This window comes from Hippichthys cyanospilos, chromosome 6 (assembly GCF_059441005.1).
Source record: "Hippichthys cyanospilos isolate Australia breed blue-spotted pipefish chromosome 6, RoL_Hcya_1.0, whole genome shotgun sequence".
Taxonomy (NCBI): Eukaryota; Metazoa; Chordata; class Actinopteri; order Syngnathiformes; family Syngnathidae; genus Hippichthys; species Hippichthys cyanospilos.
In genome coordinates this window covers 2,268,073-2,295,762 of record NC_142374.1, presented here as the reverse complement: position 1 = coordinate 2,295,762, position 27,690 = coordinate 2,268,073, and the positions used below count along the sequence as shown (strand labels likewise).

The window sequence follows — 27,690 nt, the reverse complement described above, 5'->3', positions numbered from 1 at the left end:
GTCATCGGCGTCAGGAGGGGCAAAGGGGTGTATTCTTCATTTTAAAGTGTTTAAAACACTTCTATTCAATTTACTTTTTGGAAATTAACAAATGGTACATGAGTGCACAAAAAATCCAAAATGCATAGAAATAATAACCAGTCATTAATGTTGTATTAGTGGGGCAATTGTACTATGAAGTACTACAAAGGCCCTTTAATTGGATGAAACATTGGCACATATACATAAGGTTTGTACATAAAAGTTCCGTATACATAATAATTGATCCATGACAAAAACTCAGAAGATTCACAGTTTTTTTTTTTTTTTTTGTACTAGCTTGGCTTTTTTGTGCTGGGATGTCGCCAGACCTCTTTTATTCAGGTGCTTGTATTTAAGTGCTGTCCCCCATCACCTGGCGGAGACTGACTGAGAGAGAAGAAAACCAAGAAAGATTGCTATGTAATTGTCACTTAACAACTCCACATGCCATATGCTCTCTTCCTGTTACTCCTGCCCTTCCAGCAACACTTGCAAGCCGGTGCCTCCTAGAGATTAATGTTAATCAGGTCATTCCAGAATTGAAGGACATTTTGGCTTTATAATTCTTAAACAAGCAAACCTTCACTTTTCTGATTTTCTGCTTTATGCTTAAAATTCATGAGTTTTTTTATCATATGTATAGGAAGCCTGTCTGAAGTAATAAAATTCTTATTCTGTTCACTTCCGAGCAGACATTCCACACAGTAGACATAATAATAAAGTAGGCAATAAAAACAGTAATAGGGCTGTCAAAGATTTGTGGAGTAGAAACTATCTGTTCAGATGGCTGTTAGTGCTGACCAAGAGGACAAACATAATTTGTGCAAACAAGAACGAACAAAATCTTTGCCTTATTCTGATTTTATGCATTCAAGGGGTAGTCTTACTTACGGTAAGTATGGTAATGTGCCAAGCGAGAGCACGGAGTCAGTTGACTCACTTGCACAATGGCTGTTAACAGCAGCTCATTCTAATCGATGTTGTTACATTATTTTCAATGAAAGAAGGGAACAGATTGAACAAGTGCCTGAGTCCATCCTTTTTCATACAGGGGTATTGCAGTAGCATTTCAAAAAGAAAGTGGTTATGCAATAGAGGTTTTTTAAAAAAAGGAAATACAACATGCACCCTGGTTTATACTTCGTTTGGGATTCAAATGGCAAAATCAGTTTCATTATCAATAACAGGTTTGTTTAAAGTTGCACATGCTTGATTCACAATTTTAGTTGACATAGGGTTCACTGGAGAATTAGAATAGATGAAATAGTGAACAATGTACCAAACATAAAGTAATATTAACCGAAAAACAATTGATTAGGGCATAGAAACAGTCAAAAGGTTGATTTAAAATTATGGTCCTAGATTTTCCATTTTCCAAAGTTTATTCATTTAACTGTCAAAAATAGGCTGTCACCTCACCAACGAAAGGCTATTTCAGAGAGAAAAAATGTGCCTTGATCTCACTCTACAAATACCACAAATTCAGACAAATAACATTAAAATAATGAAATATACTTGACACACAGAAGCACTGGAGAAAATTATAGTCCCGTGGTTATGATGAATGTTTCATGTTTTTTAGACGCACTGCTTTCTCCATCTCAAATTGTCTGTGATCCACACGCTCGAGGAAGTTCTTCCGCTCCACATATCTTAACAGAGAGAAAAAGGACAAGAAAGGTATGTGAGAAAAACTTTTACCTTCACAAATCAAGAGGTTACAAAATACTTTTACCTTTACAGGGGTGCGCATAATATTTTTTGTACGTTACTCAGATGTGTACAAGATATTACAGTAGGCCCCCGCGTAACAACATTAATCCGTTCTGCGGTTGGGGTCGTAAGGCGAATCCGTCATATGACGGGTAATCTAAACCTATTGTTACAGGTGGGTTCGCTCATTGGTCTCGCTCTCTAGTACCTGCCTGCTTTGTTTCTTTTTCCCCAGTGTTTCCTTGCATCTTTTTTTTTTTTTTAGGTGTGCCCCAGCAACGCAAGGATTGGTCGGATCCAGGAAGGCCCATGATTGGCTGCTGTTGAGCGCACACCTGCTATATATTGAGCCGAGATGGCAGACAACTCTCTCCTCCTCCTTCGCTCCCAACCAGCCACGCAATTGTTGTGTCCTGATATTTGTGGAAACAGAACCGTAGGGGTGAACCGCCGTTTTTGTTGTACATTTTCTTTCCTCCTGTTTTTTGGAGCAAGGGAGGTAAGCATATTGTCTTTTGGTTGTTTTGTTTGTTAGGTTAGTTTGGTTATTTCACAGACAGGATTGTTTTGTTTGTTGTTTTGGCCTTGGTTCACCCTGAGTTAATTGCTCCTTATCTTTCAGTAACCCTTTTTTATGTAAATAAATATATCTTTTGTTTTCCAAACACCTGGTTCGTCGGCTGGCTGCTTGGGAGTTGGGGAAGGCGGGGCCCTTTGCCCATGTATTGTCCTAGGCCCCTAGACTGGGACATAACACTATATTAAATCGCTAATGCATTTAGAACCCCAGGTAAAAACATCTCAATTGTACATACATATTAAAAATTGGTACCAAAATAGTATAGTAAGTGCTACGTATATAAAATATACATGTATACAATCAGAAAACACCACAAATAAAAAATATAGAAAGGATATATTTACCTTTGAGTGGCGCTTGCCCATATTCCCTAATAAGGGTTATTTCCAGCAACGTTTCCATATAAATCATCTTCTTACTTCTCTCTTTAACATCACTAGCAATCTTGGGACCCATGGCTAACCCTTTCAACTTTGAATTAGGCAGTAAAATGCACTATAAATACGGTTTTGTAACCACTAACAATCGAACAAAGCAAACAAGTGAGGCCTACCAATAGCAGACTACCATCTCCGTGAGGAGACGCCGACAAATAGCAGACCAGCATTGTAGTGACGCAATGCATGGAAGCAGTTATACGACAATAGTAAATAAGTGCAATTACCGAAAAACGCCAGCTATCAGTTATGGTTTGCACAGTTTGTTCGGGACCCAGTTTAACTAGTCCAAGAAAGTCAGAGGTAAATTCTCCTCTAACTCTAAAGTGACAATATAAACAATTCACTTAATGAGAATGATATGCAGCCTCGGCAGTCAGTCTGAGCCACTTCACTAAGCAAACAAATAAATATCTTCAGAATATGAAGACATGGGTTGGACTTGCCTAACTTTTGAAATGTGAGAAAACTAATACATAGAGCTGGCGTTGCTCCTGCAGTTTGTCTCACAACCTATCAAGATGACGGTTATCTATTGGTTCTCGATTAGCTTGTTTGTTAGCCTTAAGTTGTGCTACATTCATGTGCATGCGACATTCGGCATCAGTGATTTCTGTGACGTACCACTTATGTGCATACTTGACTATATAGTCAGTATTTATAGAAAAGAACATTGAGAAGGGTGCAAAGTGAGTGAAGTGGATCTTCTGCTTCACGGCTACAGAAGCTAGCTTTGGAAAGTATCACGTCATCTTCCTCGCAGGTAAGGGGGTAAGGAATTTTACTATCCCAGTTCTATCATACCGGCAAAGATTTTCATGTGATATGACAAAATACTACCACAGTTGCTCCTCCATATGAGGAGGAGTGGAGGGGGTGTCTCTCCTTGATGAAGTCTGACACAGACACTTCTGTGCTTCATGACTATGGAAGTGAAGGCTAGTGGCAATTAGTCATTCACACCTCTCTCTGTGGAGGTCAGGTATGTGGATGACAGATGCTAGTTGAAAATGTGTGGTAGTGCCTTAGTCAGCTTGTGGGACAGTCCGTCAATTCCTGCTCAGATATATTGTGTGAGACTGCAGCTTTGCTGAGTTTAATCCTTTGCAGGGTTCTCTACGTGTCTGTTGGGCTAAAACGGATGAGCGGGTAATCAGGTTATGTGGCATTATGATGTTGGGGTTGTTCTTGTGAGTATCTTCAAAGTGGCCAAAATTTGGCTATATGTCTGCTTAGTGTTGTGTTGTGTGCAACAAAAGCACTCAATATCAGTCTTCGACATCTGTTCAAAGCAGTAGCCTTCATCTCCATCCTTCCTCGACTCCCCAATGCAAAGTGGCATTTTCTACATCCTTCCTCGACTCCCCAATGCAAAGTGGCATTTTCTACATCTGACAAATCAGTCTTGCCAATTTCATTGTCGGACTCAGAATCAGGGCCCTTTATGGCTCAAATAAATATCCATGTTGACCCATTTCCTCTTGATGTTCATCAGAATACTGTATTTTTGCATTGACAACGACAATCTGACATATCATTAGTCGGGCAAGGAATGGCCCTGTCAATGACTTGATGTCTCACCCGTTCCCAAAATGGCACAGTCATTTAAAACTAACTAGGGTGATTTTGGATGAATTACTTTGGCAAATACAGGACGAGACACATACATTGGAGCACCAGATATTTATCAAATGCTACAATATTTACCCATCAAGACCCAATTCTGGGATTTACGGAGGTGCACTTTAATCAGAAAAATTCTTATCTCAGACTTTAACGGCACAATCTCTCTCAAAGATGTCTCACGCTTATCATTCCTTCTTTTAATTTTACTTTTGACTTCTATTATAATTATTGGAATCGCATGTTAATTGCACCATTTTAGCTTTTGAGAGCCAAATCTCTAAGGGTTTACAAGCATTTGATTACTTTTATTGGCTGTCACGCACACTCGGAAGGTAATAAAAAGAGGAAAACGGAATATAATTCAGTTGCAGTTATAACAGAAAAAGGGAAAACAGAAATTGCAGTCTCTTACCCATCTTTACCCCTGTTGTGGACTGCCAGCTCCTCAGTAATACCCTCCTCATATTTAAAAGCATCCCAGTCCATCTTTGACTTCTCCAGTGTGCTCATTTTTTGTTTTTTCCCCCCAATTCGGCTCAATAAACTGGACATCCCTGCTGGACGTTTGGAATTACTAAACAAAAATGGAGAGAATTCATTTCAGATTTGATACAATCACAATGCAGTGAGCCCTTGCTACTTCGCGGTTCCACGATTGCGGATTCGCCACATTGTGGATTTTTTTTATTTGTATACATATGTATAAGAGAAACATATCGCTTCAGCGACTCGTAGCTATGGCGGTGGCCCGCCATTTGGGAGTGAACGAATCCACCATTCTACATTAAGGACAAGGCAAACATTAGGAAGATGACTGCCATCACCTTTGGCAATTCACCGAAGCCAGTTGTTACAGCCCGTAATGAAATGATACGGAAGGTGCTTTAGCAATCTGGATTGCCGACTGCCGGAAGAACATAGTGAACTCCTTTCCTTTGAAGTATCGCGCAGCTGCGGTTGTATTAGTAGCGGCCCGGACGTTGAATTAAAGTCTAATCTGTACAAGATCAAAGTTGATTACAATGAGAGTTCACACTTGAAATACCATTTTTTTCTAAAAGAAATTTAGTTAAAACATTACCAACGGCGTCTGCTTCTCTGTCTCTGCCTCCTGCCTGTGTGTTGACAACAACATGTGCGTTTCATGAGTTACACAGTTTTGGAGTTTTAATCTACTTCTACTCCAACTCCCATCCCACAGGGACGTTCGTGTCAGTCATGAAGTGCACCCACAGCATAAGGCACACACACACACACATCGTCGAGGGCAGAGAGAGACACAGTAAGGAGAAGACGTTCGCCAGACCGTTGGAAATTTCTTACCTAGATTTCTTTTATAATAAAATGGTATTTGAGGTTCAAACTCTCCATTGTATTAATCTTTGCTCATGTACAGAATAGACTTTGATTCGGGCCACTGCTTGTATGACCGCAGCTGAGGCTTCAAAGGAAAGGGGGAACAGTTCACTTACTGTACAGTGTATAAGGTTTAATCATTTAATATTTAAGTAAGTATGTGTACTGCAGTAATATTTGTCTTAAATAATATGTATAGCATGAAGACTTTTCACGTAAAAAAATTCATCCATCCATCTATCCATCCATCCACCTATCTATCGCTATATATTTTTTTTTTCCTAAATGCGAAAAGTGGGGGGACTACTTCACAGGTTTTCGGCTATCACTGCTGGTTCTGGAACCTATCTACCGCGATAAACGAGGGTTCACTGTATAGCACTAAACACACACAAACACACACACTTTTTCGGCACCGTAATTGTTTGTGTTGTTCTTCAGACCTGAAGCCAGGAATGCCTGATTGGCTGGAAGATGGGGGATTTTCTTTGCCCATCCTTTCTTTCGCACATTGGATATTTAGATTCATCTTTGCTTCTCTGGAGTCTGCTAATACTTCTTTGTTGACCCTAATGAAGCAGGGGACAGTTACTATTCAAATTAAAGGCAGCAGAAAACAGTGGTTTCATGACACACAAAAAAAAACTTGACCGACAGATTATCATTCTGAAAAAAATCAAACTGTAATGAAAGAAAAAATTAAATAGCAACTTATTGGCACCAAAACAAGGGTATCGTACTATATTTTTTTGTTATGGATGAAGAATAAAACCACATCAAAAATTATACTTCTACTTTTTTGACCACTTAAACAGTTTAACTTTGTCTTATTAAGCAAGTTTAAAAAAAAAATATTGCAATGCTGTTAAAGCTGCCTCTGTGTGTGCCTAGTTTAAACATAATTAAAGCCCCAATTTTTTTAAAATCAAATCTAACTCAGTCCCAACATTTAACTGAACAAAAAACTCCTAGAGCAGTGCTACTATTTTTTTTTTTTTTTTTGTCAAAACCCACCAGAAAGAGAAAACCTTTGGCGCCCTTCACTTACTGCGCCAACTCTAAATAAGATTGTTATATATAAAAATGGTATAAATAAAACTCTACCCGTTTTAACATTTAAAAAAGCAATATAAATCAACTTTCCTTAGCTGTTAACTGCTGTCTTTTATACAGGTTACAGGTTAATGTAAAACTGAAAAAAAATAACTAGGTGCATCAGAATGCCCGAAATAAAACAAAAACAAACAAACAAATAAAAAAAAGCCAATCCTTATTTTATTGCTATTACATGTCACATGGCACAAACTGAGATCATCCGCAGCCCCCACTGGCATCACTTTGCAGCCCCCCCAAGAGCCCTACTATTTGAGGAGAGTGCCAGCTAATTTTGAGCATTTTCATTCATCTTTAAAGACCGACGGAATATTGTCTGCGATGGCTACATAAATGTGGAAGATACCATATAAAACATTGATTCCTTTGTTTTATTAGAAAAAGTATGATTCTACCTTGTTCCCGTCTTTAGTAATCACTATTTCAAAACTGGCAATTAGAGCGACTCTAAGCTATTTTAGACCAAATAAGGAGAAACTTATGTTTTTGTGAAAAGATGTGTTTTCGAGAAAGCAGTGAATTTGACACAAATATTTTTTGGTGTAGAAGCAGATAACCATGAACTATGGGATGTTTAAAATATCACAATATGGGACATTTATTTAATTATATCATGGTACTCTTTCAGGTCTTTATCTAAAGCTACCGTACTCTTAGTTATAATTCAGATGAAGGTCCAAAAATATGAAATCTGACCAAACAAAGGAATTATCGATGTCTTACAACTTTTCTTTTTAACAGATTTTTCTAATGCATCAGCCTTCATACTTTTCCCCGTTTATGTTTTTGCTGTAAGCTCAGATTCAGAAAACATCATGCGCTCTAAAAAAATAAAAAATAAAAAAAAAAGAAGTCCTGAATCTCTGCATGGATGTGGACCTGCCTTTTTTGTTTGTGGTATGTAAATGACAGACATAAGCATTCTTGGTAAAATAATGACAAATTGTACCTGACTTCTTCTCCAGCAAAATCAAAAACTTTAACTATGGTGACTTTTGCCGGATCTGATTCTTGTGATCCACTCCTTATACAAGCACTGGAAGCAGAAGAATGAGCCTGAGGCAAAAGAGGAATAGAACATTAAAATTAAAAAAAAAAATCACATGAAACCACCGTCCTTCTTGATTCCTTGAAATAAATATTAGCTTTAGATATCGGTTACCTACGGTGGCCCTGAAGTGCAAATGAAAATAACAAATACCGAAGCAAAATTAAAAAAAGAAAAACACATTTACGACGAGACAAGACGAAACAACACAAAGAAAGAAAAACGCGTTTCAAAAGACAAAACAAAACAAAAAAATAGAAAAACGCAATTCAAAAAAGAAACGCAAAAAATAAAATAAAAAACTTTTTACAAAAGTTGGAACACACGCAACATTTTCACAAACGCACGCAACATTTCGAGAAACAAAACAAAGAAAGACAAACGCAATTCAAAAACAAAACGCAAAAAGAAAAAACTTTTTTACAAAAGTCGAAACGCACGCAACTTTTTCACAAATGCACGCAACATTTTCACAAACGCACGCAACATTTCGAGAAACAACACAAAGAAAGAAAAACGCAATTTAAAAACAAAAGGCAAAAATAAAAATAACTTTTTTACAAAAGTCGAAATGCGCGCAACATTTTCACAAAAGCACGCAACATTTCGAGAAACACTATTATTTAAAGACCAAACCGGAAGTGGTGGAGGCGGGAGGGAATAGTGGACTCGCGACTGATTGGACGAGGAGGGGCAACTTGATTGGACGTAAATTGACTTTGTATTTGAGCAGGAAATTATTTCACGGGACGTAATCATTTCCTCAAAAAAAAAGAAAAAAAGAGTGTCAACACCGATTCTGACGTGGCTGCTATCAAAGAGTATTTTGAGACAGGACAAACATATGATGTGATACTGGATATGATGAGGACTTATCAGGGCATCAACATAAGTATGCGCACGCTGAAGACTCAATTGAAAAAACTTGGGCTTCACAGACAGCAAAACTATTCTTCGCTCCGTGAGGTCAGGACTTAAGTAAAGTTGGCAAGATATTGGCAGATTCGGACTTTCGCGATCAATACCTCTCAGCCAAAACGTTGTCTAAATACCAAAGTTGCCTTTGTGCCTTCTTCATAACACAGACTACTTGCTACAATGTCAAAAAAGACATTTGTAAATTATTTAAACCGTTTGTTTTGCTGAAAAGAAGCAATTTATCTCTCTGAGCTGCAGAGGCTGGGCGACTGCGCAAGGGACCGTCTGCAAATTACTAGATGATGTGAAGGGAATCATATATTAGGTTGTTATCATTATGTTCTTAGTTCATTGTTACCCATTTATGCAATCCTAGTTCATCTTGACCCTGTCCTTAGATAGAACTGTTGACGCACGAAAGTGTGAGCCGGGACCTTGGCCCAGCTGCCGGTGGCGCCCGGCTGGCTCTTTTGTTGTGTCTTGTAATCTGCTATGCTTCTATTCAATAAAAGCCGGGGGGAACGGCTGGGCAAGTGGAAAAACTGGCGTTGGAAGACCCACGAGTTACATTTGCTCAAGCCTTTTTTCCCTACGCCGGCGTAGAAAAGTCAATCTTGGCTGGTCTGAGTTACTCTTTTTGCTGTTTAAGCAGCTAGGCTTGTCCTAGTCTTCTTTTCTGAGATTTCTCTGACAGATGAGGAGGGGAAAAAAACAGTAATGCCACAATTTGTGATTATGAATCAACGAACACATCAAAGACATTAACATGATCATATTGGAACAGTGCTTTTGGATAAAAAAGCGTTTGGTTGGGTTAGGGACTCCAAAATCCCCAAACACATCACTGACATCCATCCCTTCATGCTATGTATTGATTAGTATTTCAGTATTCATTTGCACTTCAGGGCCACCGTAGTAATCAGCCTCCTTGACGACTCATAATCGTTTCAGCGCTAAAAAAAGCACATCGGTCGATAATATCGATTTTGGGACATTTTAAATTGATTCTGAATCATAGTAAATGAGAATTCCAATTCTTATGTGAACCGATTATTGGCACACTCCTTGAGAATAAACAGTAATCTTGATTAATTGGGCTCCTATTTCTGATTTGACAGATCAGCTTTGCAGGTTGTATCCTTGCCTGGATCCATTTTAACTTCCAAATATTTTTACTCGGATTGAGATCTGGAGTACTTATAGAGAATGACGTTGCCCTTCTGTGTCTTTTTCTAAGAAATGTTTCTACGGCAGTGGTTCTTCAACTTGTTGGAGGTACTGAGCCAAGTTTCATATGTGTATTCAAGCCTTCTTTAGTGAAACTGACTGCTTTTGCACTATGGCTAAATGCGTTATAATCTTGAGAAGATTGGTCAGCTGGTGATGATCCTCCAATGAGAGGAGCAAGATCAGGTCACTCGGGCATCTAGTGGTGAGGATTCCAGGACAGCTCCTTTATGAGGTGTCACAGGCATGTCCCATCGCAAATAGGCCCAAGGAACAACACAGGTTACACTTGAAAAACTATCTGTATTCTGGCTCTCCTGGTAATGCATTGGGACCCCGTTTATATGGCGTTATATTTGTGCCACAATTACGCACGCGCGGAAAAAAAAATTGCGCGTTACGCGTTACGTTTGTGCCACAAAACCAGCCAATCAGAGCTTGTAAAAGCACTTTGATTGACACAGCTTTGTATCCAATGAGATTGCTTGTTGTGTTCACCCGGAACGAGCAAACGAGTGTGCGTCACAGACGTAGGCGGGAGGGGTGGGCTTATATTATTAAAGTACAAAAACTAACAAGGTATTTCTGTCAAATGATACAATACAATAATAATAATAATATTAAAAGTAATTCTCCAGCCCAAGTCCGTGTTGACGCACACTCGTTTGCCCTTTTCGGGTGAACACAGGGCAAACGAGAGTGCGTCAACGGATAGCGTACAAGCAATCTCATTGGATACTAAGCTGTGTCAATCAAAGTGCTTTTACAAGCTCTGATTGGCTGGTTTTGTGGCACAAACGTAATGCGTGAACAGAACTGAGCGAGCGCAGAGGACGACTCGAGCGAGCGAGAGCTCAATGTTGAGCAAACGCGATGTTGAGCGAGGGAGAGAGGAGTATCGCGAGCGAGAGCGAGATGTTGAGCGAGAGAGGGCTATCCCGAGCGAGCAAAGAGGAATTTTGAGCGAGCAATTTCTTTTTCTGTGTTCAAACTCCATCGGCGCGCGCTCAAACTCTTATCATTACGCGCTCAATAGTTTTTTTCTTGCTCTCAAAATCTGTTTTCGCTCGCTCAGTTTGATTTTCTCCGCTCAATTTTTTTTTCCGCGCGTGCGTAATTGTGGCACAAATATAACGCCATACGTTTAGAGCAGGAAAAAGCGAGTGGGGCGAAGTAAATCTGAGATTCCCTGCAAACGTTACTGACCCAACACAAGAAAGTTGGAAGCATAGGATAGATGGACATTCGTGTTGCCAAACAATACCATACATAATACATACATCAACTTTGGTTTGGTATTTTTACATGACATAATAAAGGTTCTTTGTGTATAGTTCAGGTTCACCTTAATTGTGTGATATGCCCTTATTGCAGGTGTGTTGATAAAATAAATCTAAACTTGGCTTGGTAAATGCACACCACAGATTGTCTGATGATTGTCTGTTAAACACTTTGGTATATGCTCATTTCAAAACATTTTTAAAAAATGGTGTAAAACACTGCGCTATTGATTCTTGCTACGTTAATTTACCTCTGGTGTACTTTGAGATGGTGATGTGACCATTGATGCTTTAGGTCTGGGGGCAACATCAGACAAGAATCGAGCCCAGAGATCATCTGATTGTTTCTTTTTTGCAGCTTCGTCATTATCCTGTATTTGTTTACATTTTTCCACATCTTCGAGTGTCTGAGCCTCTAGAGTACCGTCTCCATTTGTCTCCTCTTGGTCTACTTCAAGTACTCGTTTTGGCCTCTTTCTGTGGAGAAAAAGTAAATTGAATGTTATATATACAAATTGTTGTTCAAATGTTTAATAGGGGAGGTTACACTTAAAAATATTTTGATGTCTTTTAATGATTTTTTTCCCCTATCAAAATAAGCATATTCCCAAATATAAAATTTAAAGCCAGACTCCATTTGTGGAACGTTTGTGTAGATAATACTTCATTGCATGCTTCATTTACAATGAGTGATTACATGCAATATTTGCTTGAACTTTTAAGTGAATTGATAGAATCGTATCTCAAACAGTAATATATATTTGTACAAACGTTAAAGTGCCAATTAACAGGAAGAAAGTGTTTGCACTTGTCTCGATAACAATGGCATAGAGAAGGAGAAGCAGTCGCTTTTGGGTTCATCCAATAAATCACCGTCTTGTGTGGAGTGCTTTTTCTTTGTAAATCCGGATGTAGATCACATTCTTTTCCTCTTTAGTACTTTCTGAATTGTGGAATTGAAAATGGCTCATGGCAGCTGACCAGATTTTTCAAGTTCTGCGTGAAATTGGCGGACCACAGCGCAACCACGGCTGATACCCAGGATGTGGAACAGCTCTCATTCATTAACATGACTGCATTGAAGATAATTTGCCAATCATTGTAGTCTGCTTTCATTACCATTTTATACAATGTTCCAACGTCATTGGAATTGGGGTTGTAATATCAGCCCATGCCTACTTGAGATTATGTACTAAGCGTATTGCATCGAAGTGTGGCGTGCGGGGTGCACCGCAGCCAAGAATAAAGTGATGCATGCAGAGGATGAATAAACTCTGCACAAAAACAAATCACTGGATGCTCTCTATCCTCCCTTGAAGTCATTGTAAGCGCTAGCTACATGAGGAGAGCGAGAAACATTTCTTTCTTTCAAACTGTTCCCCTTTTGTTGGCATTACAGTGCTCATAAAAGCCAGACAAAGAGATTCAGAAACAACTTTTTCCCCAATGCTATTAATGCCCTGAAGAAAAAAAAAAAAAAAGAACCAGGCATGGGGCAATAACTGCATTGGAAATAAATCGAGAATTTAAAAGTCACCGTTATTTAAAACCGTCCAAATATTTTTTGCTGCCTCTCGCGGCGTCTGTTTTAAAGGGACACTGTGCAAGATTTAGACCATTTTTCATTAAAAATGATTAATTAAATGATTATAATTTTAAAAACTTGCAATTAAATGTGTTCTTGACAACCAACAGTATGTTTTAAATATAATCGTAGGTCTAGTTATCATTAAATTATATTACATGAGGGGTGGCACTTCTCCAGAGGCTGCCATATTTGTTATAGCTACAGACAATGGTAAATGCAGCAGCTCCTGCTGTCCGTAATAAAAAATTGTCAAATCTTACACAGTGTCCCTTTAAGAGGCAACTATTTTTATAGTGCATCATACTTCAGTCTTCCTCTGCTGCAGCAGCAAATCACAAGCTTTGTGAGCTTTAGTATAAATACAATTTTGTTCCTGCTGCTAACTACTGGGAGTAACGCGGCTAACAAAGTATTATCACATGCTAACACAAACATCACGAAACGCTTGAAGAATTCTTAACATAGTTATTAACTAATATTACTTAGTTATTTGATGAATACAGTACTGTAGAATGTACTTTTTTGCTTTTTTCAATTTTTTGCCATTTTTGCACATTTTTAAATTATTTTTATTTTGAAATATTTTAAATTTTTTTTGGAAAAACCGGCGAAGTACTGAGACCGCGATATCTGAGACCGCGAAGTAGGAGGGATCACTGTATATCATCTTGGCCAGAGTTTACAGCAACCATTACATTTCACTTTTTTTTTTTCTCACAAAAACTGCATTGCATTTGCTTGCTGTTGCTGTTTATATTTGAAATCATGCAAATTTGGAAATATAGTAATATACGTCCACATTGACATTCTAATGCTGCATTCAGATGGAGCGCGTAGTTTATGCTCTACGCGAGGCGTTTCACGCAACAGTATCATGTGATGGGAGGGGAGTGAGCTTGCTGTGCACTTTACAGTGGATCCGGAAAGGAGAACATTGCTGAGAACTGTCACTTTTCCGGGATGTGGCAGAGCCAATATTTTCTCTGACAGCACCTTTTATATTCTTTTTTACTCTGCGTGTCCCTCGCTTTACATACATATGTATGGATAGAACTGATGCCACCGAACAATTTGAGCGGTTGAAAGTAAAAAAAAAAAAAAAAGTATTCATAAATAACTAAGTTATTATGCCTTTAAAAGCAGTTACAAAATTTGGGAAAAAAAAATGTCTTGAGTATAGTTTACAAAAGGGGTGCACCAGGGTTAAACGACTTTGACACTCGTGCTCTGGATGGTGCAGCGGCTCTCAAAAGGTCTACCTTAAGAAGGAATTTTTTTTTCCCTATCATCAAGTTGTGGGCCATATACATACTGTATAGTTACTTTTGACATTTGTTAATATGTGTTGCTGGTTTTTGCTCACGTCTTGTAAATGCAGTTCAAGCTTAATTTGTCCATTTTATTATGCAATTTTTGTGACTCAAGTCCCAGGGACCCTTCTGTTTTCAGAGGTAAAATGAGCACTGATATTCTATTTCATTATAAATAATTTCCACAAATGCGATCTTACATTTCTGTTACTAACAGACAAATAAACCATGCACTTTTAAGCCCTGGGGCAAATGTTGACCCAACTTGGGCATTTAGATGTTTTTGGTGTGTAATGTCAAAGGAAAAGCAAAAAAAAAAAAAAAAAACACTAGAGGCTAAAATACCTCATAGGTTGTCAAAACATTTCATTTTCAAACTACTGTACTATAGCATATTTATAACAGTATTTATATTTTCAATATCATATTTACTGTACCATAAGGTGAATTAATTCACCTTTAATTAATTGCCTTTAATTATCCAAAAACTCAACAGTGCGCATTTGAACCTGCTGTGCCTTGTATGTGTAGTGAGTCCCAAATCCTTTCAAAATAAGTAATTGGTAAGACCTCCAATTGACTGAATATTGGTCGGACCATTCCCCACTGACACAGTAAGAGAAGGAACACACACAGTATGTATGCTACTGGTGATAAACCAATAAGGGAACATTACGTATGTTGGCAGCGATAAAACATTAATAGAACATTATATATCGTCACTGCTGAAAGAGTTTGAACATGCAACTTTGAACATGGTGCGCCCTATATAAGGGCAAATTGCAAAAATAAACTCCATACGCAAGTAATGTATGGAGCGGAAAATACGGTAAGGAAGTCCCATAAACTCGACCAACCTTAAACTGCTGTCTTTTTTTTTTAGCCTTCTCTTGGTCACGCTGCCAGGATGAAGCGCGATAGCATTTTCAGCCAAAGGGTCTTCCTTCTCACATTCATTGATATCATCCTCGCTGACATTATCATCTGAGAAAAAAAACACACCGAAATAGGAACGGAAAGAGAAATTTGTTTTACACGAAACACCATAGATAAACAACACATTGAAACCACACATGCATTTTGTCATCTTTTCAGATTCGTATGCAGAAAATGTATTTTTATTTATTTATTTATTTATTTATTTTTGCTGAGAGCAGTCTTGGCCTGGGAAAAAAAATACGAACCAGGTAAGTCAACTTTCAAATTAGGTTGACTATGGGGTATCCGCCTTGATTGTTTTTATTATATGTATATGTATTTATTTTTAAATCAGCTGTTTATTGTTCTTTTATCAAGTGTGGAATAAAGTGAAACAATGTATTTTTTGCCTTGATATTTCATGGGTTAGGTCTCATCATGCTCCACATGTTTGTTAGAAAGTCTCATTTTGACAGTGCATCCTGCACACAGTTGTATATGTACGCAAATTCACTAATTCATTAATTGGCAGGTTTGCTCTAAAATACTTTAGAATACTGGAAATAACAACCCCTTAAAAAAAACAATAATTGTTTCACATGACAGCACTTGCTTTTTCCCCTGTCCTGATGTGCTCAGTCACCCTTAGCTGTTTTAACTTTGCTTACCATGTTGCTTCTTTCATTTATTTTCTGAATCACTTGTCTTTATTTGAGATGGGTAGTTTGACACCGAACCTCTTGAGCCCGTGTCAGCCAAGTGAGACAGACTACCCAAAACAGTGCTTCAAAAACCTTGGTCAAATCTCCAAAACCATGTGATGATGACTTATGAGGCTTTGTGCACGAACACGTGACATCGCCAATTGCAAAACATGTTCAAATATCTGGCGCAGTGTCAACGTATCAACTGCAGAAAGACGCCAAATGCTCAACCAAGGCTTGGGCTTCATTACTCTCCAATAGTGTTTCAAACATTGGCATACAGTAATGCACTCCAGGAGTACGTAAGATTATAAATGTCTTTTAAAAAGTAACGTTGATATAAAAATCATTGTAAATTAATTAGTAAATGTTGTGAACATTTCAGTGAAACATGCTGTTAGTTCATACAAAGTATTATATAGTCACGAGACTATCCAATTTTATCATGCTTAAATATATATACAGTCGAACCTCTACATAGTGAACTTCAAGGGTCCGAGGAGAGAAGTTCACTATGAAGAGAGATTCACTTTATAGAGGTTTTCCTAAAATGTTCAGAATTCATTGATGAAATATGTGAATAATTTTTTAATAAATATGTAAATAATTTTATATACGTTTTTTTTTTTAATAAATATGTAAATAAATGTAAATTAAACAACTTAAGTTGTTTAAACACTAAAATCTAATGCGGTAAAACTAATGTCAAAACATTTTACATTGAACAAAACTCTTTATTATTATTCAACAATAGTTAATGAATACAGTATATGATCATAATAAAACATGATCAGTGCATGTCATCAGCGCGGAGAAAGTAACTGTCAATACGAGGTTGCACGGTATGCCTCCACTCGCACACTTCCGAATTATGTCGCACTTCTCCTCCAACGACAAAGGCTTTCGCTTCCGACTTATAGATCTAGCATCCATACTTTTCACGGCAGATTCCGACATCTTAGAATTTTCGGAGGGATGACCAGCGGAGAAACGCGTGCGCAGTGGACGGCGGACGAAGTGAAAATGCAAGAGAAAGTCGCGGCGTGCGAGAGCGGCTAGGCAGGGAGGAAATCCCGACAGTGCGCCCAATTTTACAACTTCACAATTTTCGATAAGTTCAGATATTCACAATATAGAGGTAGATGCTGTCAAGGGACTGACTAATAGCATCACTATGAAGAGATTATTCACTATGTGGAGTTTCACTATGAGGAGGTTTTACATACACGTCAAATATAGCTGTTTTGCAAGGGACCGTAAAGATTCGTTCACTATGAAGAGAGATTCACTTTGTAGAGGTTCACTATATAGAGGTTCGACTGTATATATATATATATATATATATATATATATATATATATATATATATATATATATATATATATATATATATATATATATATATATATATATATATATATATATATATATATATATATATATATATATATATATCCCTAATAGCAGAAAATCTTATTTAAAAAAATTCTATCTTTAAAACGTTCTTTTACATGATCCCAAAGGAGGAAACTTTACGTTGATAGTAATTTTGTGCACAAATGCCTATTTACAGTAAAATTATTTCCCCCGTTTGGGTTTTCATTTCCAAATAGCTAAAAAGAGACCACTATACAAAAATCACTACCAAAAAAGTGAAGAAAGACTATTTGTCAGTAACTTTGGCCAGTCGACTTTTACAGCTACAAATATAACAATGAATGTATTGGTGTTACGTTGGAACATAAATCGCAATGAATAAATCGTTTTGAGGATTGTAGCTGCTATGACTCAAACTGACCATAAAATGTCATTTGTGTGGTGCACGTATCGAGACAAATCCCCCAATGACGTTCTATAAAACACACCACAGCTGTTTACAGGTAAAATCAAACTCAAAATGCTTACAATCTCTGTTGGCCAAATGTTGATGATAATTGAAATACGACATGCTTACATTTGTGGTGTAAACTGGGAGTTGTTCTCACCTGATGGGACGTAATCTGCATCTTCACTCGATAAATACTCATCGGAGTCATTATCAGAATAGTTCATCGCGGCTTCTGTTTTGCTTGAATACTACGTGTTCAGAATACAATCATATGCAGCTAATGTACAATGTATCTTTGATTTTAATTGAATAAGCAAAAGCAAAAACATAAAAGGCGGACTACTCGTGCACTACTTTTGTTCTCATTCTGTTTCTTCTTCTACTGCTGTAGCTGCTGCTGCTGCTTCTTCCTTTTCCTCTTCTTCAGATGAAGTCACTAGCGGCCATCTTACATTGCCAATCACCCCCCCCCCCCCCCCCACACACACACACACACACACACACACACACACCTTACTTCAATCACATGCCGTCTATTCTGCTAAACATGCCCCGAAGCAATATATATGTTTTTTTTTGTTTTTAGTCAGAAGCATATGCCATACCCGGCACAAATACTACGTAACGATGGATAGGCTCCTGTCTGAAACACAAGAGAGACTTTGGCGACGGAAATGACGACAAAAGTGTCGTAACCTTTGTGTGACGGCCCATTGAACCGACAATTATACAAGCCTTCAGAGTGTTTGTGCAAAATCCTTTCTCCGTGCTCATTTGTGTTGCCGGGTGTTCGTGCGGGCATTTAACTTTTTCACTTAATTAACGCGAGGGGGATGCTTTGCTTAGCTGTACTGGTTATAGTGGATCGGGAAATGAGCACACAGCTGAAAATTAAAGGAGAATGAAATGTCCACTTCAGTTATTTAAAGGGACAGGAGTAAGTTTAAGAGCGTTTTGCTTCAGGTGACGCATTTACCATTGTCTGTAGCTACAATGAACTAGGCCGCCTCCCCAGAGGAGTGCCACCACCCATGTAATATAATTTAAGGATAACTAATGATTATATTTAAAACATACTGTTGATCATTAAGAACACATTCATTTGCAAGTTTTTGAAATTTACAATCATTTATTGTATCCCCTTTTCATGAAAAACGGTCTAGATCTTACACACTCCCTTTAACATAAGCAAACGTGTGGAGCTGTGTTCTGTCTCTCCCTGGTGGGGTTTACTTATCATTACAGAGCAGGCCTGTCCAAGTCCAGGGAGCGGAACCACCAGCTGCACACCTGTTTACAATCATAGGGTAATCATCCAAGAATTTAAGTGCAACTGGGACAGAACGACAACTTTTGCTAGATTTTCCACGCCAACTTTGTCCTCCGAGTTTCTTTCCCAGTTACACTCATTTCATACTTTGCTATCGTGATGGAAAAATCAAAGCTTTTTGGTCCACTGAATCAGTCTGAAGCAATTGTGTTGAAATGGGTTAGTATCGCGAATCATTCACATGAATCCGTGTTGAGCATCACACACTGCTTCCTGAAACATTGCATCAATGGGACAATTGTGTCGAAATGGGTCAGCGTTTCAAAGCATTTGACACATTTCAGTATGGTGACATATTTTGGACAAAATCATATTGCATTTCCGTTTGACATGGGCAATGTATAATAAAAATGTAAGACACTATTGCATCATTCTTACAAAACAAAAATGTGAAATGCTTGTGGAAGAAGATACTGTGATGGTAGTTAACCAAAATTGCAATTTGTTGGCGACCAGTTCAGGGTGTCCCCCGTCTACTGCCTGAAGTTAGCTGGGATAGGCACCAGCAAGCCTGCGACCCTTGTGAGGATAAGACGGGATAGAAAATGGATGGATCTATGGATGGACAGTTATATAAAATGTGTGAAACACTGGAAGGGGTATGTGTGTGTTTTCAATATTTTTATTAAAACATAAAATCATTTCTGTAGCATTTGGTTCTTATATTTCCGATGACCTCTGCAGTTTTGGAGATGACCCTATCGCATGGCATAGAGCAGGCATGCCCAAAGTCTGCCCCGGGGGCCAAATGCGGCCTGTGGTGAATTTTCATCCGGCCCGCAGCCTCCGTCAATAACGGTCAATAACGTCTGGCCCGCATGGAGAATTAATACATTGGGCAGCAGAGCTGTTACCTGCATATGCTAATTGCTGCCATCTATAGACTCAATTAGGAACATCAAATTAGTATATGAGAAATTGAATGGGTGAGCACCTAACTTTCTAAAATGGCGACAATCAACAAAAGGGGGAAACTTGACTGAAATACGGAACAACTATGTCTGCTTCATTTGTAAAGAGACAGTGGCTGTTTTTAAATAGTTAAATGTGAAGCAACATTACCAAACAAAACATGCTGACGTATATGGCAAGATCACAGGTAATGAACGCAGCGAGAAACTGAAACAACTTGAAGCTAGTTTAATCTCACAGCAGCAATATTTTACAACTTTTACCGACTGCTGGATAAGGACAAGTTCCGAGAGATTGGAGCATTTGGTAAGAAAATGCTAAGCTTGTTCGGGTCGACGTATTTGTGTGAGAAGACATTCTGGGTTATGAACTTAAATAAGAGCCGTGTGAGGACATATTACTGCGCATCCATACTACTGCCATAGAGCAACGCCTGGCCTTTGTCCTGCACTCCAGATCTCAGTTTCACTCATCACACTCATGCGGACAAGTCATTTTTCACTTACGATAAGTCTGAATTTTTTTCACTCCAGAATAATAACCATTTAAAAATCCAATCAACATTTATAGTTACTAATGTCATATTTTAAATGAGCCCTGCATATATATATATACAAATGAAACTGCCATGGTGAGATATTTTTTTATGTTTCAAATGTAATTTGCACCCAAGAGTACAATTACTTCTGTTCAACTGTTACAAAAAAAGTTCATTTAAGTGTTACAAAAAGTGAAGTTAAGTGAATATTCAATTTCAATATTTAATGTCAATTTAATTTTGCTATGCACGTTTCAATTGAAACAAAACACATGCTTAAGAGACCTGAAATTAAAATAAGAAAGCAAATGGGAAACACAGAGCGGCTCGCTGAAATGTATTTAAATTAATTGCTGTTTTATGTAATGAACGCCCGCCAAGGTTGGCCCGCCTACATTTTTAACACACCAAATCTGGCCCCCTTTGTAAAAAGTTTGAATATATATATATATATATATATATATATATATATATATATATATATATATATATATATATATATATATATATATATATATATATATATATATATATATATATATATATATATATATATATAATGTACTGGACAGTATGTACGCATGTATGTATGTATGTACAGTACAGTAGGTATGTATAGTATGTAGTGCACACGTATGTATAGTATGTAAGTATGTATGTATGTGTCTATGTTTTGTAAGGCAGTTAAGATGTTGATGACCTATAGTTGTGTATCAATTTCTCGTTTTACTTTTCCGAGCCAAGTTTGGTCATTGAATGCAACATTTGTATGCAATTAGCGGTTGTCATCGCGAGACGAGTTGTTGTTCTCTGGTTGTTGTTGTTTGGTACTCGCGGCACACTGCACGGATACTCTTAAGCGCTGTCTGTGCCCGAGCTAGAGGCCAAGAACAACGTAGAGTGTAACTTAAAGAACGTTCACTCATGATTGTAACCTGTGTGCATATTGGAGGCAAGTAAAGTGGTCAAAGGAGGAACTTTTGTCGTGTGACTGTCCACCCATGCTTCGCCATCACACGTGGAAGGTAACTGCACGTCACGCTTCGCCATCACACGTGGAGGGTAACAGCACGTGGAAGGTAACAGCACGACAGTAATGTAAGTATGTGAGTGTGTGTGTGTGTGTGTGTGTGTGTGTATGGATGGATGGATGCCAATATATAGTGTGTGAATGAACAATTAAACTATGTCTTGTTGCAAATGAAACTAATGCTTAATCTAATCTAATCTTAATATAATCTTCGTTTTCAAATATGCATGCTAATGCACTTACGGTTACAACGCGTTATCAAAAGACGTTACGTGATACTTTCCCCACGAGCGCACGGAAGGTGTCGAGCGTCTGCTTTGAGCGTGACGTCACTTGATGTTGCGCCAGATACAACGAGTCATCGGAACCACGTGTTGTGATACTTCTGCCGCGAGCGCTCGGCACTTGAGTCGAGCATCTGCTTCGTGTGTAACATCACTACTTTGGTATTCTTGTTGTTTCCTCAGTTAGTTTTGAATTTTCGCGAGTTTCTCCTATATCTGTTTCTGTTGATATGTGAGTATCTCTTCTGTTTCATTATCTACACCTTGCTCGCTGTCAAATGAGACCAATGTTGGAAAATTGGAAAAAATTAGGTTTGAAATCACCCAAAATGACTTTAGTCCATTCTTACTATGGGCAATGCTGGCCATTTTTGGCAGCCTCCCATCAGCACCACAGTAGAATGGCGTCGAGTTTCTCACCTGATTCTTAATATTCACCTTGCAAGCTGTCAAATGAGACCCATTCTGACCTGGCTCCAGAAGGGTGGCAGAATGACTCATGAAAACACTCAAGAAAACACTCGTCATGTTCTGTAGTTACAGACTATGCCCTGCTTTAATTTTTCTGGTCTCTCACCCAGGACCTCTTATCCTGACTGACCTCCCAAGGGGCATGAAGTCCCTGACAATTTGCCCAATGAGACCAATTGCATTCAGCATACTGCAAGCCATGTATTGCGGTTGTTGTAATCCATTAATCCCTCGCTGTATCGCGGTTCATCTTTCACGGGTTCGCTGCGTCACGGATTTTTTACAGTGTGGGTATTTTTACAGCGCATTGTGCTCTGAATCCTGATTGGCTCAGAGGCTTTACTGTTGTCTCGAAATAAAATACTGATGCAGTACTGTATTGGTTTTTCACTTGTCAATTTATTACAAAAGGCAAGAGGATCCAAATGCTTGCTTTCGTCTCTCCTGTGTCTCTCCTGTGCTTGTGTGCGCTCAGCTCAGCACAGACGTTACAAAGCACATTGATTGACAGCTTGGTCTCTGTGAGCCAATCATGTGACTCGTCTGTGTGCCTACTGAGAGCAACGAAGAAATGCACAGTTTTGGAAATCTGACTTTTACCTAGATTTCTTTTGTAATAAATTGAAATTTCAAGTGTATTGTTATGATATAAAAGGCTTCACTTTAATTTGATGTCCGGGCATATCCGTTCATGAAAATCTTGATCAGAAAAAGAAAGAGCTCAGACAACTACTCATAACAATGAGCGGGTTCAGGAAGAAGAGGCATGGCTGGGACTGTGAAATATGCAAGTGACAATGTTTCCAACTTTGTATTACTATATTAAAATGATTGTTTTAAACAAATTTGGGGCTTTAAAACAGGTTTTGATTTTTGGTTTTATTCTATAGTATTGCATTGTAAAATAATAAAAAAAAAAATAAAGCTGGCTACTTCACGGATTTCACTTTGCGCGTGATATTTTTGGAGCGTAACCTCCGCGATAAACGAGGGATTACTGTATTTCTTTTTTTGTGGTTTGTTTTACTTTTGGTGCTTCTTTGAAATATAGGTTATTAACATATCAACATTTGATGAATTCAAGAAGGATGTATTTTTTGTAGAATAAAGTTTGAAATGAATACCATTTGATTTTGACTCTTGAAATTGGACCCATGTGTGCAATGAACAATGACAGTAACAAAGTAATAAACAACACGCAACAAAGACATTTATTGACTTATTTAACTTTTGTGATTTAAATAATTTCATGAGAAGTAGGTGTCCAAGGGAGTAATTTGTTTGCATCAGTCTTTTGTTGTCTGCTTATATAACTTTGACCTCCCCCCTCCCAGGTTGGTTTAACTCAACCATACCATCATAATAACTCCAGCTGACCTGGCAGCCGGTGATAGCACACAGAATGGCTCTGTGTATCTGATGGTACATCAGACCAACTATCCAGAAGCCGTTAAGCAGATGAGGTTTACATCAAATGTGCCACACAGTTAAAAATACTGTGTTTGTAACATGACAAAGTGACCTTTTGCCAAGAATGACAACACTCTCCAGTAATTTTTTAGAAGCAGGGAGGCTTCGAGGCAGGGAATTCATGTAGTCCAAATTTATTATTCGAAGGGCAGGCAGGAACAAAAGCAGAAAAATCGGATAGCAAAAAACACGAGCGGGCAGACTGACATGCGGAAGAGAAGTGAGCTATATGACAATGATCCGACCCGGGCTGTAACAAACTCTCAGCTTAAATACATAAACACAAACTAATGATTGACGCGCAACAGGTGGGGAGGAAACCATGAGCAGGGCAAGCCGCTTGGTGGAAACACGAGGTGCAGGTAGACTCAGACAGGTGGACCTAATCAAAACTAACACAGAATGACATGAAAACAGAAACAGGAACTACGCAACCAGAAGAACAGAAACCCTCAAAATAGACCCACCACCCAAAATCCAACAGACCATGATAGAACCCACGGATCCCAGACGTCCCAAAGAAAAACCATATACCGTATTTTCCACACTTTAATGTGCACCCAAAAGCCTTATTTTTTTTTTGAAAAAGCTGATGGTGCGCCTTATATATGAATCAATATTGAGATTGAAATCCATAGATGTGGAATGAACTGATAAAGTAAGCTTTACCTGTTTCTTTTTTTTCTTTTTACAGTTGAACAAGGTTGGTCATATTGACATTCAAAATTTTGCTTCTCGTGACCGCGCGCAGCCATTCACGTCGCTCCATTCGCGTCGCCGGACGTGCATTCGCGCCCAGTCATGCGAACGCCATTGACTACAAATACAAAACTCTCCGCTTTTTCGCCTCGTTCGCATTCGTGTGCCCGTACGGGCGCAGCCTACGCGGCCCGGTACCAATTGATCCACGGACCGGTACCGGTCCGCGAACCTGGGGTTGGGGACCACTCGGGTGTACCACTGTTTGAAAAGCACGCATTATCTTCTGTCCCGTAGTTTGAAGCGAACCTTAGCTCTGGCATTGGTCTTACCTGTGTTAATCACGTCCACTTTTGACTGAAAGTCCAGTTTTGAGAAATTTTTAAGGTTTGTTTTAAACTCCTCTTCCATTTAGGCAGTCCGACATCACAAAATACAAAACCAATAGCACCTGACTCGCCTGGTGCCTCTGCATAGAAGAACAGCGCAACAAGTACCCATTTGCTCACGAACGCTCTCTTCATTGCGGCAGAGAACTATCTGCCTCACCCTGTGCCTTTTCAATACGGTTTTATTTCCCATCAGCAAAACTAAGTATGTCACTAACAAACATTAAACTTTAATGGTTAAAGACATTAGCCAGACTGTGGAAAATTAGGTAAAAAAAAAAAAAAAAGTATCTGCAAACATTTTATTGGGAAGCAGCACGCGCCAGCTGTGCGAATCTGCTTCACCTCTCGTTTCATCCCTGTATTTGAACAGGAAATAGGTAAATTCAGCGATTTTAACGATACAATATGTTTGAAATTAGTCATACATAAAAATCAGTGGGCAAATATTAATATAAATTTAATGTTATAATTCTTTATTTTTTTACTTGTCATGATGGCAGGTAAGGCTATGCCTCACCTGCCTCCCCTGACCGCACGTCTCTGAAGTATTAAGTATGTATTAAGCTCAATTGTAGATTCTTTCTTGAAATTCAGGGCCATAAAAGAGCAGAGAAGGACATTTTCAAAGGCACATCAGATAAGGCAAGGAGCAGAACAAGAAAACCAGGAAGGTACCACTGATATCTCAAAAGTTATTTTAGTAACTTTAAAATATTCATTCAGATAAATGCTGGCATTATGAAGACGAGGGGGGGGGGGACTTCCTTAAGGCAGCGAGCAGGAAGTCATTTCCACTTGGGATTCATCCTCACTGGTCACTAGGACAGATTTTGGCTGCTGCTGTAAAAAGCTAAAGATTTCTACCAAGATTTGGAAGATTGTACTCATGTGGCGTTATATCCTGGTAGGGAGCGTTATGAACATCCCTGGGACAGAAATCCCTTTCACTGCACAGAAATACAATGATGCATTTGGTCAGTCAAACCAAAGAATTACAAAGCCATGACATCATCCCGTTTTATTGTCAGATGGTACTATTGTGTGTCGCCAGAAAGACTTCCAGGTCTGCCTAGCTGGGAGATGCTCGGGCATTCGCTTGAGCAAGTAGAAGGCTTCTGTGCAGTGTGCAATGACGTATTGTGTACGGGCCTATATTTTTGTTAGACAGCTGCAATAGCCAATCGACCCATAAAAAAGCCTTCAGGAAAAAAGACGTAGACCGTGATGTAAGTGGATGCTCACTGCAGGAAGGCGCTGCTATATTGATCCTCCATAATTAATGGTAGAAGTAGTTTAATAAAGAAAAAAAAACATGTTGCTCAACCAGCCAATATTAGCGTTAGCGTACATCAAAGTCAGACTCGTGGATGCTTTTTTTTGTTTTGTTTTTTTCAACCCACAATGGTGGAAGAAGAGCAAAACGGAAATTGGACCGACGTAACTTTCAGCATTGGCGTCTATGTCACTACAAAAGGATTTATTATTGGAAATGAAACATGACAAAGACAAACTGTACAAGCAAGTCATAAAAGTCTTTCTGAGGAAAAAAGAATGGCTTTTGTACTATAATAACTTGGGGACAGCCATTTTGGGTGAGTTAATATGTCTTTGTCATTTCATGTCATTCATATTGAATTGTCATTTTTGGTTGGCTTTTGTTGTTGTGGGGTTTTGTTCATGTTTCTGTTCCACTCGCGTCTGCCTTTATTGTCTGCGTTCTCGTTAGTTTGATTTCGTCCACCTGTCTGGGGATACTTTGTCCATCCAGTTTTTCTCCCATTCAGTCCGCTCTCATTTTCTTGTTAAAACCTCCTTTTTGAGCCACATATTTCTCATTTTTCCTGCCTTTTTTGGGTCCCTTTCCTTCCTCCTCCCAACTCAACTCACCATGCCCATGCAGATGTGACACTTTTATTAAATTGCCGTTTGTAATTTCGCGTACAATTTTGTTAAAACTTGCCTGCTCTTGGTGGACTTCATAAAACTTTGTGGACAAATAATTTCAAATTCTTATGACTTATTCTAAGTTTTGGCAAGTATAATGATAAGCCTTAATTGCTGATGCGGGTTTGTTGATGCTCTGAAAAAAAAAAGCCTGTGTACGTGAGCATGAGGGGCGCATTCACTGAAGGCTTAAGTGTGAAATGCATGGACCGCCACTGTTAAAACTGTATCCTTTTTGACACTGACACGACGTGGTTACAAAACCATATTTATAGTGCATTTTACTGCTTAATTCAAACTTGAATGCGTTAGTCATGGGTCCCAAGATTGCTCGTGATGTTAGAGACCTAAGAAGATGATTTATATGGAAACCAAGCTGGAAATAATCAAGAAATACAAAGCTAGCCTAGCCTAGGCTACCCTTACTATGGAATATGGCTAAACAAGCGCCACTAAAAGGTAAATAAATCCATTCTATATTTTTTTTTATTTATGATGTTTTCTGATTGTATACATGTATATTATATATACCTAGCACTTACTATAGTATTTTGATACCAATATTTAATACGTATGTACAATTTTGATGTTTTTACCTGGAGTTCTGTCTGTAAATCGCATTAGTTATTTAACATAGGTTTGGATTGCCTGCTATATGGCGAATTCGTTTTACAAGCCCAACCGGGGAACAGATTAATCTCGTAACCTGAGGACCCACTGTGTGTGTGTGAAGCAGCCAGAGGAGTTGCTTGTAGCAGCTTTTGTTAACTAAGTTTGTACAAAATTATTTTCATTAAAAGAAGCAAACAGACCGAACCAACGTCTAAATCCACCCGTGTTCACAAACAGGTGTATTAGGATGAGATATATTCTGTGTTAACGGTTCTTCAAGCGCTCCAGTTTGTATTGTTTACTTAGCTGTGTTATCTTCTTTGTAAATACCTGCTTTTAAT

The 27,690-nt window shown here is 38.5% G+C and overlaps 1 protein-coding gene across 1 annotated transcript; it reads right to left on the bottom strand.

The window, feature by feature from the left end:
* Positions 1-144: 144 nt before the first annotated feature.
* On the bottom strand, positions 145-18,120 carry cfdp1 (chromatin remodeling protein CFDP1). Its single transcript, XM_088416315.1, has 7 exons — positions 17,825-18,120; positions 15,075-15,201; positions 11,571-11,796; positions 7,796-7,902; positions 6,177-6,302; positions 4,790-4,951; positions 145-1,673 (listed from the first exon to the last, which is right to left on the bottom strand). Exons 1-7 carry the CDS (start codon positions 17,889-17,891, stop codon positions 1,577-1,579), a joined length of 912 nt encoding a protein of 303 aa, XP_088272441.1. The 5' UTR covers positions 17,892-18,120; the 3' UTR covers positions 145-1,576.
* Positions 18,121-27,690: the final 9,570 nt, after the last annotated feature.

Bases quoted from the DNA above. Each gene is read 5' to 3' on its own strand.
- cfdp1 (XM_088416315.1), bottom strand. From the start codon at position 17,891: ATGAACTATTCTGATAATGACTCCGATGAGTATTTATCGAGTGAAGAT. The intron at 15,202-17,824 runs GTGAGAACAACT...TTTTTTTCTCAG, and splicing joins TGCAGATTACGTCCCATCAG to ATGATAATGTCAGCGAGGAT. The intron at 7,903-11,570 runs GTAAATTAACGT...CTTTTGCCTCAG, and splicing joins CATCTCAAAGTACACCAGAG to GCTCATTCTTCTGCTTCCAG.